Raw genomic sequence first — 12,420 nt, 5'->3', positions numbered from 1 at the left:
TCTGACCACTCAATTTCCCTTCTTCCTCTCCCACCATCTTAAAAAACTGAAATTAGCACCCACAAAAGATGCTGTATTGACAGCCATGGATACTGAAGTACATTATCTTGCCACAAAGGATACAGATGGCTACACTGTTGCCTGACAATGTGCCTTAAAACCCAATTTAAGAAAATACTTCTGAAATTGTCAATAGTCCCACCTGGGAGGTAGGGCATTTTTAGGATTTGGACATCCGTCCCACTAGGACAAAGTTGAAACCACCATCTTTTTCACACAGACCAAGAAAACAGTGTTCAGATAACTTCCAGGAGTGACAGTGACTGCTAACAGTATTAATACTCATTTCCTATCTTAAATCTGTTTATAATTTATCCACCATTTCAGTTCTGTCTTTATACGTTTGGGTTTTCACACTCCTGATTGTAAATTAATTTTTCTATGAATTTTGATTCTGCTGTCTGACATCAGATATGCATCATGTTTGTTAGCTTTAAAGCTGCCAGTTAGTAATGAAAACGTTACCAAAAAATCCTTCCAAAGGTTTTCCCATTACCTACAGTTTTGTTGAGTTCTTGCATTATGTTAGACATTGTGATTTCTCTCTATAATGAAATATAAAGTGAATCTTTCAAGATAAATGCTATACTCTTGATCACTTCAAACACTTCTTTTTGTCTTTGAATCATAATGAAGTTACTAAATACATCGATACAATTATGAGAGAAGAGAAAAAAGTTCCTGCTCTACCTGGTAATAGAGATGAGCTGCCGTTCTAGGATCCAGGGGAGGGTAAGGCTGTGGATATGGAGTCTGATAAGCATCATAAGGATGTCTGTAATAGTAGTAAGGGTTTTGGGGTGGCCCACAGGCATCCTGAGGAGTTTGAGAAGGTGGTGGATTCTGGTCTTGTTGCATGGTTGGCATGGCTGGATGACTGGTGGTAACAGATGCTGATGAAGTTGGAGCACTCAATGACTGACCAGAAAATGGTTGTTTATCGGGACTTGTTTGACTATAGCTTGTTGGTGGCTGTGTTGAACTACCCTCTGGGGGACCCACTGGATAATACCTATTAGTTGGCACCTGATTCTCTTGTCGCTGCGGTGCGTGGGTAGGTTTAATTCCTGAAGCCATCTGATAATTTGAAGGAACCAAGGACTGCCCAGAAGGTACTATTTGTGGCATTTGAGCAGTTTGCTTTTGTTGCTGAGAAAGCAATGCCCCCTGTGTGGCTCTGTCTGATGGAGCCTGAAGCTGCACATCTTTTGTTACCTGTTGATAGAAATGCTGTTTGTCATGTGTGTCTGGCCCCACCTGGCTAGCATGATTGACTGGTTGCTGAGGAAATACTGGACCACAAGAAAGTAACGGATTATGCATCTGTACAGGATTACTGGTCTTGCTTTTGTCCAGTGTCCGTGTTACTGTAAAATCGAGTGCTCCAGAAGTTTCTTCATGACTATGTGAGTCATTTGTAGAATTATTATTAGGCATCATGGTATTCACTAGTGGGACTAACAACACACTTGCATTTCCACTGGGGAGATTTGTCCCAGGAGAAACAGCTGAGTTAGATCCTGGTTTACTAGCAAATTCAGGCAGACAACCTTCTGAATTAACATTCTTTTGACCTTCTGGAGCCAAATTAATTGGAGTTTGAGATGGAGGTTGCATCAACAAATTTGTGGATTGATTTGAGGTGATTTCTGAAGAATTAACAGGGCTTTGTAATAAATTAGAATGTGACAGATTAGAAGATGGAGGTGTATTAACTGAAGATCCAACCTGCATCACAGACTGTGGCACATTTTCCCCAGAGAGGATCCCACCAGCATGTGGAGCTTGGAGTCCTGTTACGGGTTTATCTTCAACTCCAGGATCTTTCAGTGAAAGATTATTTTCATTCCTGGTTAGCTGATTACATAAAGAAAGAGAAAAATTAATTGGCTGAGCCAAATTATAGCTTTGATTAGGCTGGGCAATCAAGATAGGGTGATTTTGCAGAGACTCCGTGGGTGGAGAAGACAACAAACTTGCATAACCTGAACTTGCCTGAGACTGAAGTGCCTCCTCTTCTCCCATTTTGGGAGGATTCTCAAGGTTTTCAGAAGATGCATTTCCATGCTGGGATGGTTGCACAGGAACACACTCTGGTTTATTTGGCTGCTGACTAGACAGCCCTTCTTCAGGCGGTTGAATAATTTCCACTGTCTGTTTGGCAGGTACATACACTGCAGGAGCAGCAGGGGCTAGAAGAACATTGCCCCCAAAGTTAGGTAACTCACTGTGAGCCCAGAGAGTTGTTGCTGGACTCTCACACTTTTTAGTTGCTCCCTGTGCTCTTGTTGAGGGTCTTTTCTCAGGTATCGACTGTATGTTTTCCACAACAGGTCCACTAGCAGGCTGCAACATGTTTCCAGGTTCACCAGTGACTGTAAGAGGCAACGGATGTACTTGGGGCATGAAAATAGTTTCCAGGTTATCTGGTGGCTGTTCAAGATTACCTGGTGAGGCAGCTGGCATAGCCGTACTTTTCTTAGTCTTCTTTTGGTTTGGGTGGTTCTCTCTTAGTTCAACCACCATCTTCGCTTGGTCAACCTCTGCAGGTTTTACCCCAACCCCATGGGACCTTACTGGTTCAAAAGAACTATTTGCACTTGTCTGAAATATTCCCGTAGGTTTGGGGGGACTTGGAGTTGGAGGCTGGGACAGATTACTATGGTAATTCTTGCTGACATTTGGCTCACTCGAATCTCCTCCCAAAGGAGAGGAGTCAATCTGCTTAAAGAAACTGGCAGAGGACTCCTCATCAGGCTTCCCGCTTTCTTGCTGAATAAATGTACCAACAAGCTCTTGAGGTCTTGTTGAACTAGAAACACTCTTGTGGCTTATGTTACTGTAGTTTGAGGATACACTATCAGATCGGACCGGATGAGGTAACAAGTCGGGTGCCTCTAGATTTGGTCCTCTTTCTGCATGGCTCACAACAGTGTTCTTTGGAAGCAACTGCCCTGGCAGTGACCCATATCTGTACAGATCAGAACCTACACTTGGGGATGAGCGATTAATATTCTGTGGTTCGCTTGGCAGAACTTCTTGATTCTGAATGCATTCCAGGTTCTCAACATTTTCATAATGCGACCCAACATTCTCACGAGCTTTGCTAACATTTGCTTTGTCATCACTAATATACATAGAGTTTTTACTGGTCTGTGTCTCATGCTGGCTGCTTATAGTTTTAGAAAAATATTGGACATCCATTCCCTTTTGCACTGCCTCATTAGCTGAGCTTGTGCCAATCTGTGGTTGAGAGAGAACACTAGCTACAGCCTGCTGAGGATGCAGTGGTTGGTGATACATATGCCCTGAATTTACCTGACAAGCATCATAGTTAGCTTTACTGGACAGATCATTTTTTTCTGATGAAAGTATTTCTTCATTTTCTGCCTCATCCCCTTTGAAAAACATGGAGAGAGTTCCTGAATCTGCATTTGTGGATGTATGTCCACTTGGTGTTTCAGACACATTTTGAGATTGTTTTTGTGGGTTATTTTCCTGAGTGATGGGATTAACAAAACCAGAGTCTGGTAAAAGAGGCTGTGGGTAAAACTGTTCTTGGTAAGGTTGACTTGGCCAAGGATTAGTCATTCTTATATTCTGTCTAAACATATTTTCAGGCTGAAAGCTGTTCACATGGTGGTTGGCAACTGGGAAGCTGCTTATCTCATTCTTTTCACCACCAATGGGCAAAGGTGCTTGCATGGTATTTTGTGGAATATGTTGATGTACAGGCCCCTGATGCAGATTTGCTTGGGGAGGAAGAAGGGACGTAACAGCTGAAGAGTGAGAAACGCTATAAACTGCATTCGGAGAAGGTGGCTCAGTGTAGGACCAGTAGTTCTGAACTTGAGGCTGCAGGTTTTCGTGAATAGGTCTCCACTGCGGTGGAGTTTGTTGAAGAGGTGGAGGGAGGAATGGTGCTACTGTAGGCACTGAACTAGTGTTGCTTGGATCCCTATTAATATCTTGTCTGCTTAGGGGTCTGTTTGCCACATGCGCCATAGCCGGATGTCCACTGAGAGAACTTTCATGTGCTGCTCCTGTATTATAAAGCGACTGTGCTGAAGAGTTATGTTCTGCATTTGGATGCATTTCTGCAGTGCTATTTATAATATGTGCTGGTGATGAAGGAGTCACCACATTAGAAAATGTATTTGAAGTTATTTCTGGTTGAGATACAGATGTTGGTAAAGATGTAGGCAGTCCATGAGAATTATCCCCTGCATATGATTGAGAACAATGCACACCAGCTGGACGAGGAAACACTGATGGAGCAGGACCTGGCATAACCAGGGGATTGCCTTTGGATGGATTACCTAACAGGGAACCTTGTGGAGTTTGCCTGCCAAATGCAAAAGGGTCTGTCACAGGCTGCACCGGGGCAGTTGCTCCTGAGACTGGTGCATTTGCCCGTCTACTAAATGGGCTGTTTCGCCAATACGTGTTCCGAGCAATTCCTGCAGGAGGCGGCGGTCCACCAACCCCTGCTGGAACTGTCTGTGGAGGTGGCTGCATGACGAATTTCTAGCAAGGTCAAATGCTGTTTGGAGAACCACCAATGAATGCTGTAGACAGGTTTTCCTTTTTCCCCACACTGTAAAGGAGAACATAAGACAAATTAGTTTCACATCCCACAATAAGAAAACTCAGCATTTAAAAAAAAAATCTCATTCTGTTTTTTTTTTTCCCTAAAAGAAAGAATTTTCAGAAAGTGATCTGCTGAAGACACAGGATTCCCAAAAATAAAATATTTGCCAATTTTTCCAGAATGTATATTTATTTCACACATTGAGTTTTCACTACACTGGACTTATAATTGTATTTATACACAAGGATCATCTAACACTGTTTGACCAGTCAGTGCAAATAAAGCCAAGCCATTTTAAAAACAATGTTTAAAAAAAAAACCCACAGGGAAATGTTTTTAAATACAGTTTGGACCCAGGCAATGTTTACACTGACTTTTACACTTATGTTGAGCTCTTCTGTAAAGTCTCATACTAACAGCGGTAGCACTAGTGCAGTGACATTTATACCATCATGTTGTCTAGACTTGCTTTAAGCAGGATTAGACAATATAGTGGCAAAACCATCAGCAACTGAGCTATACTAGCACTCCCACCACTGGTAGCACCAGTTAGTGGTAGTGCACTAGTGGAAGATATTAAAGATCGCTCAGTTAAGAAAACTTCAGGTTCTCATACTTTCTTAGAAAGTGTTTTAGCTTGAGCTGTATTTAAACCCAGGAAGAGCTGTATGAATGGAGTAAAAGCATATTACTTTCAGAATGAAATCCATATAAAGTACATCAAATGTTATTTGCATTAATTCAGCACATTCCACTTTTATCACTGCAAGACATTCTGGGGCAAGGGGAAGGAGGAAGGGAAGGGAGACATTACCAGAAACAGAGTACACCTCTACCCCGATATAACGCGACCTGATATAACACGAATTCGGATATAACGCGGTAAGATTTTTTGGCTCCTGAGGACAGCGTTATTTCGGGGTAGAGGTGTATTTTAAACTTAAAATACAGTCTCAATTCTATTGTAAAGTTCGTCAAAATATATATGCTCTCTGGTTAATTTTAATAGGACTGTTTTGGAAGTTTTCCATCTCAACTTAAACTCACTGGTATCAGTTATAAGAATTCAGTGGGTGGTGCAATAGCAGTTTTCATAAGTTAGTTAAGACCTTGTATTTTTCCATTTATAATAATGTACCATGTAAAAAAATTTAAAATAAAACAAGCCATGGCGATTTATATGAGATCTGGGGCATTTTTACTAGTCATGTACTATACAGTGGGACCTTACTTTAATAGAAATATGCTATTAATGTAGTTCGCATCATGGAGAGAAAAGTATCCAGAGTAGTTGTGTCATCTATTGGATAGATTTTTGTTTATCCTTCATAATAAAAGGCAACCAAGAGTTGTGCAGTGTTTTAGCAATAGGACTCCCAAAGTCAATGGCAATCAGATGACTAAAACCTATTTAAAACCATCTTTAAATTTCTGGTTATGCAACTTGTGTCTTGATAGCAAGAGTTGTATGTTAAGAAACTACAACAGAACGATGTTCGTGACTGGGTCAGGCGCTAAGCAGCTAGAGAAGGGGTTAAATGCAAAAACCTCTCTCTGGGGTTTCAGCTTAATCAAAATATAATCTTGGCAAAAAGTCTCTGGCTGCATTCATTCTGTAAAGCTTTAAAATCAGTAAACTTCAAAAACACAAAGCATATAAGCCAATGAGCAGTATAGCCCTTATTTATCTCCCAAAGGCAACTTCTCCTGGCTTCTAATCAATACAATCTCTCATTACTATTTATTATTTGTATTACTGTAGCTCATACGTCATGGTAATGCAGCCCTCTTTAAGTGGGATCATTGAGGAGGGGGTCAGCTATTGGGGTCCCCCTCCCTGGGGCCCAAAGGGCCAATGCACACCATTACAATGTTCTAGTTATTGCTTTATAGCCAATGTAAATCTTTTGTTGAGATGGGGAGGAGGAGCAGAAGAATTGAGTTAATGCTAGGCTTTTGAATAGAAATACTGAACTTAGGTTTGTTAGTTTCAAGCATAACTTCAATTTTTCTTTAAAATTCTTTTTTAAAACAGTTGCATGCTTAATCCATGTCAGGGAACGTTAGTTGCTACAAAACACATCTAACAATTCAAAGAGTTTTCAAATATTGTAATCATTTCTCTCTGCCTTGATATCTGGGAGAAGGTTTTCCAGCAAGGCACAACTACTGCCAACCAGGATGTTACCAGGAAACCCTGCCTAGTCAGCAGCTCCTGATTCTACACACTTAGAAAATGAACATGCGTCTAAGAATCTGTTTTGGACATCCCCTTATATTTATTTTTCCACAATGAAGTTTTCAGGTTTTTACAATAAAATTATGATTTTTTTTTGTTTTCATTTTACTAGTTGTTCTCATGCAATGCATGGGAAAGTGGAAACCAGAAATGTAAGACAATAGTTCAAGTGGAAACCATAATTTCTTGTGAACAAAATGTTTATTTCCAGTTTATACATTTTTTTAGTTTACCCAAAAACTTGTTTTTGAAAATGTAGTTGGGTAGAGAAATCAGTTGTTTTATAATATAAGTGTTGACTTCCACATTTCTGAGAGGGACTTTGTTCCTAACAATATCCTATCAAACACACACAAAACAGCAAAATACTAATATCTTCAGTGTTCTTGTAACAACTGATAATTAGCAAATTCAAAATTAGTGAAGAGTCTTACTTTTCATTAATTACTTGTTCTCTTTTTTGTGGACCTCGGGAATAAATAAAGAATTCTAACCACAAACTTATTTTAGAGGCCCAAGCCAGGAAGATGCATCCTTTTCTGGATCAAAGTTAATAAACAGATCACACACAGCAAGTAGAAAAGGTGTATAAGAGATTAAAAACACAAACTGTGCAGGTTATTAAAGTGATGAAAGCAAGTAGTTTTAATCAACAATATTAATGTGGGGAAAAAATCTTTTTTCCAAAACTTAAAATTAAAAAATTTTTTTTTTTTTTTGGTTTAAATAAGTGAGAACGATGATGGCTATGCAATAATCTCAAAGCTAATCCAACTAGAGTGTTCCCATCTAGGGTAGAAACTCTTGCATCTCAAAGTTTTACTAGTTGATAATGCACAATGGCCTACTAAATGTTAGTCACCTAATGGCTACAAAAATCTACAATTGCATAAAAATGGCAGCCCCCAAAAGGTTACCGAAAATAAAGTTTTACCAATTATCAGAGGGGTAGCCGTGTTAGTCTGACGAAGTGGGTATTCACCCATGAAAGCTTATGCTCCAATACATCTGTTAGTCTATAAGGTGCCACAGGACTCTTTGTTGCTTTTTAAAGTTTTACCAGTTATATCAAAGTATAGCTATCCAGGTATAGATACACTGATAACCCAATGTAGACACTTACTCCAGTGTAAGAGTGGCTTTTTTGATTTAGCCTAAACCTCTTCCTCAAGTAACATAAAACAAAGCAAAAAAAGCCACTCTTGGGCCTGCTCTGCACTTGAAAGTTTTGCTAACATAGCTATGTCAGTTAGGAGTAGGAAGTGAAAAAAAAAAAAATCACACTCCCGATCGACATCGCTATGCCGGCAAAAGCCCTAGCGTTTTTGCGGTTTATAACAACAAACTCCTTTTCTCAGTATAACTTATTTTGTTCAGGGAACTTGTGTAAGTTATACTGGCCAAAACATTCTTCTGCTGGTACAAACTGTGTCTTCACTAGGAGAGTTTGCCAGTGTCCACACAGGGGGTTATACCGCTACAACTATGTCAGCTTAAATTCACTCCTTTAGTTATACTAAAAAAGCTTTCCCATGTAGACAACACCTAAACGAAGGAAAATAAACTGTTTATATAAAAAAAAAGTCATTAGAACACCCCAAAAAGATATAGCTAAAATCTGAAAAATTGGGCTTAAGCTTTAAGAGTTAAATTAATATCTAAAAGATGTATGAATACATTTCAGAACAGTCAAACTAAGGGCCCAACATAGTCAGTGTGATTGCTCAAAGTATTATTTGTTAGCATGTTTACAGAATCGATCGCTCAGTGTGCAAAATAATTCCACTGAAAGCTCATGTGACTGTCTTTCCAGAGGCCAACTAATAAAAACTCAGATTGCAATGCAATTTCAAGAACCAGACTGTAGCTTTTTTTCCCCCCTTTCTTGTTGCCTCTTAGCAACATGCTTTATAAAGAGATATGTTTGGTGTTCTTAATTAATTTAATAATGTCCTGAGGGTTATGACATCATCACCACATCTAACTTTCAGTATTATCCACAAAGGATAAAACATTTATAGCTGCATTTTGTCTAGTGTCTGACTAGATATTGGACTTAATTCTATATTGAATTCTGTATTAACTAATATTATTACATAGCCCCAAGTCAGTTTATTGAAAAAAATACAGCATAAGGAGTGTTTCAGAAAGATCAACTTCTGTCTGACATGATTTAGTCACACACAGTTCTCTACTTACGCATGCCGAATAGCTCATAGAAGATTTTTTCCCAATCTCACAAATTTCTTGCAATTCACATTAAGATATTTATATTCATATGATCCTTCATTTTTACAACTTATTGTGCGTCAAGAGTGACATCTTAATAGAAATCTGAATTTTTGCAATGGATCAGGATTTGTACCCAAACAAGAAACCATTGAAATTCATTGAATAGCATCTGCAACACTTAGTGAAGTTTGAATGCAACAGGTGTACTTGAGGTGATCATTTACCCCAAAGCCAGCCTAAGTAAATAAAGCTTATAACAAATGATCAGAACTAAAATGGTATCAGTTTTTACAACTTTCTTAATTCTTTGAAAAGGATCTTAATGGAGCAAATGATACACCCTGGTATAATCTGGAAACATTCTCTTTGTTTATGTTAGGATTTTCTGTGGAGCTTAAATGGCAACTACTAAAGTGAAATGTGACAAATGTTAGCATGAAGCAGTGAACAATGAAGGAAGACCTATTACTTTCTCCAAAGAGCTTTTCAATGTTGTGTACTTCCTTCCTAACATGCTTAAGTGTACCATAACCCATGTACAATGACACTACAATACGCACAAATGAAAGTAGTTAAATTAGTTATCTATTACAAGAGTTTGTCAACATCATTGCAGGAATACGTAAAACAGCACAAATACAGTTAGATAAATCTGTAATCAATATTCTAATTGAAGATCTTGGGTCATAAATATTTTTATGCAAAACAGCCCCAATTAAGCAATTTTAACTATCAAAACAAGATCCAGAGGCAACTGTGGCTTTAGCTGAGATGACAGGAATCCAAAGTTTCCTCAACATCTCTGCTATGCTTTCAACACAAGCAAAGTAAGAGATAAGAGCTTGTGAACTGAATTTATACAGTAAAAGCTTTGTTATCCAGCGTGTTGGAGAATGGGGGGTGCTGGTTAGTCAAAAATTCCAGTTAACTAAGAGTTATACTTAACAATGGAGGGAAGGAGGGAGTTTGAGTGTGGGAGGGGGCTCAGGGCTGGGGCACGGGAGAGGGTGTGGGTCGCAGGCTCTGGAAGGGAGTTTAGGTGTGGGAGGGGGCTCAGAGCAAGAGGTTGGGGCATGGGAGGAGTTTTGGGGTGCCAGATTCGGGCGGCGCTCACCTCGGGCGGCTCCACACAAGCGGCAACATGTCCCTGCTGCTCCTAGGTGAAGGCGCGGCCAGGCGGCTCTACACACTGCCTCCGTCTGCAGGTGCCACCCCTGCAGCTCCCACTGGCCATGATTCCCGGCCAATGGGAGCTGCAGGGGTGGCGCTCAAGGCAGAGGTAGTGCACGGAGGCCCCCCATGGCTGTTCCTCCGCCTAGGAGCAGCAGGAACATGTCGCCGCTTCTGGGGAGCCCCGCGGAGCCATATAGGTAGCCTAGCAACCCTATTGACGATTTGTATTGGGAGATATCAGAAATGCCGGTTTCTAAAGCTTTCTGGTTGGTAAATGGCCAGATAACACAGCTTTTACTGTATTATCACAGAAGATCCTGCAAAAGGACACCAGTGCCTATAGCGTTAAGTGAATCCTATTCTGCGAGGTAGTTTTTCTCCAACCCTAGAAGCATAACAACTGAACACTTTTTAAAAATTCAATTGTATGATTTATTAGTCTCCCAAACCTTTTATATGTTACTTGTCATCTTAGGCCACAATCCTGCAGTCGAATTTGTATGGGCAACCCCTTGTGTTCGTACGAATCCAATTACAGGATCAGGGCCACAAACCATAAGCTGTCCAGAACAGGCACTTCATCTTCCTGCATGTATGGATGACATCTAACATACTGTGGAACACTATCATGCTACAACAATAATGCAAAAAACTTCCTACCAGCTTCCATATAAATGCAAATATTGCTCAGATGCTCCTGGAACCAAGAACATAGAGCTGAACATGCAGCCCTCAGACAACAGGAACATAAACCTTTCCATTAGTTTGGAAAGGAAATTACTAGTTAATTAGGTCAGTGGTTCCCAACTTTTTCAGGCAATACTCAGCCATCATCAGCTGGTACTCAAGTCTTTCCTATTCAATTATGCACAGGGTTAAGACGCTACAACAGTTTGAAAAAGGGTGACTTTGGTTTTGAAGGGCTCACTTTAAATGCCTTGTTGAAAATAAACAAAGACATTTACACTAAGAGACATACTTTCAAAATAGCCTTAATTCACCACATCTACCCACAAGTAAGACCTGCACTCATACACTCTAACCTACTGCGGAGCTTGGGTTTCCCCAACACAATCAAATAGGTGGAGGAGCAGAAACTTCAACTGCCATCTTTGCAAAATTGTATAAACCCATACATTGCAACATCTGAGCACCACCATGTCGCAATCTCATGAAATGTCACATCAGGGACCCCAATCCAATTTCAGGATTTCCAAGAAATCCCTTCTCTACAGCTGCTTCTGTTGCTTATAGGCCACAAAGGCACCCAGAGAAAAATCAGAGTTGCCCAGGGTGGGAACACTAGGTACCATGTTTTGGGGACCAATATGAATACATACGAGAAGTTGGGGTAATCGTAAACAGCCAGTCCCTGAAGTACCCAGTGCTGGACCTTCCACCCCTACTGTCTATACATCATACTTGTATGTCACCCATTACTCAATAAGTGCCTCGCAATCTTTAATTCATTTAACCTCACAGCATCCCTGTTTGATAGGGGAGGGCTAAGATCTGCATTTTACAGATACAGAACTGAGGCAGAGAGTCTAAGTGACTTGCCCAAGGGCTCCCAAGTCCTAAGGTAGCACCCTATCCACGGAACCATCCTTTCTCTCAATGGGAAGCGCTGCCCCCACCTTTTAACCCCACAGCCCAGCAAGTCTTTAGCTGCATTCCCCAGGCTATGCCGCCCCCCCCCCCCCCCCCGCCAGAGACCTAACCAAATTACCGTCAGACTTCTCCCATCCAGCATCCACACCTCTTAATGCCCCAGGCTTCCACCGGCCAGGCTGCCCCCTAAAGACATCTCCCGGACTCTACCCCTCTCCCTGTCACCCTCCGCCCCGAGGGTCCCCTCTCCCCGGCCAGCCGCACCCCAACCTCCCTCCCGCCCCCCAAAGCTTCCCCCTCCCCACTCCCTGCCACCCCCCAGGCTGCCCCAGCCAGCGCCTACCCGGGCCCCCCCTCGGCCCAGCTCCTGGGGGCCCCCGGCGCGCTCCCCTCACCTGGCGGAACCCGGCTCGGCCCCCCGGGGGCGCACGCAGCAGGCGGAGCCCCTTCAGCAGCAGACGCCTCCCCGCGTCCCAGAAGCCGCAACCCCAACAATCGCCACCATCTTGGAACA

At 41.4% G+C, this 12,420-nt stretch overlaps 1 protein-coding gene across 5 annotated transcripts in view; it reads right to left on the bottom strand.

The window, feature by feature from the left end:
- SEC16A (SEC16 homolog A, endoplasmic reticulum export factor) overlaps nucleotides 1-12,420 on the bottom strand; it is a 41,140-nt gene extending 28,720 nt beyond the window's left edge. For 4 of the 5 annotated variants that reach the window (XM_026657224.1, XM_026657227.1, XM_026657225.1 and 1 more), the window contains exons 1-2: nucleotides 12,302-12,420; nucleotides 751-4,657 (exon numbers count right to left, since the gene is read on the bottom strand). In XM_026657224.1, coding sequence (XP_026513009.1) covers nucleotides 751-4,578 — 3,828 coding nt within the window. In that variant the 5' untranslated portion in view covers nucleotides 4,579-4,657; nucleotides 12,302-12,420. The remainder of the gene's footprint in view (nucleotides 1-750; nucleotides 4,658-12,301) is intronic. The other variant, XM_026657228.1, reaches the window with a different exon arrangement.

Source organism: Terrapene carolina, unplaced genomic scaffold (assembly GCF_002925995.2).
Source record: "Terrapene carolina triunguis isolate 2854851 unplaced genomic scaffold, T_m_triunguis-2.0 Scaffold238, whole genome shotgun sequence".
In the NCBI taxonomy this organism is placed as follows: Eukaryota; Metazoa; Chordata; order Testudines; family Emydidae; genus Terrapene; species Terrapene triunguis.
This window is presented reverse-complemented; position numbering and strand designations above follow the sequence as displayed.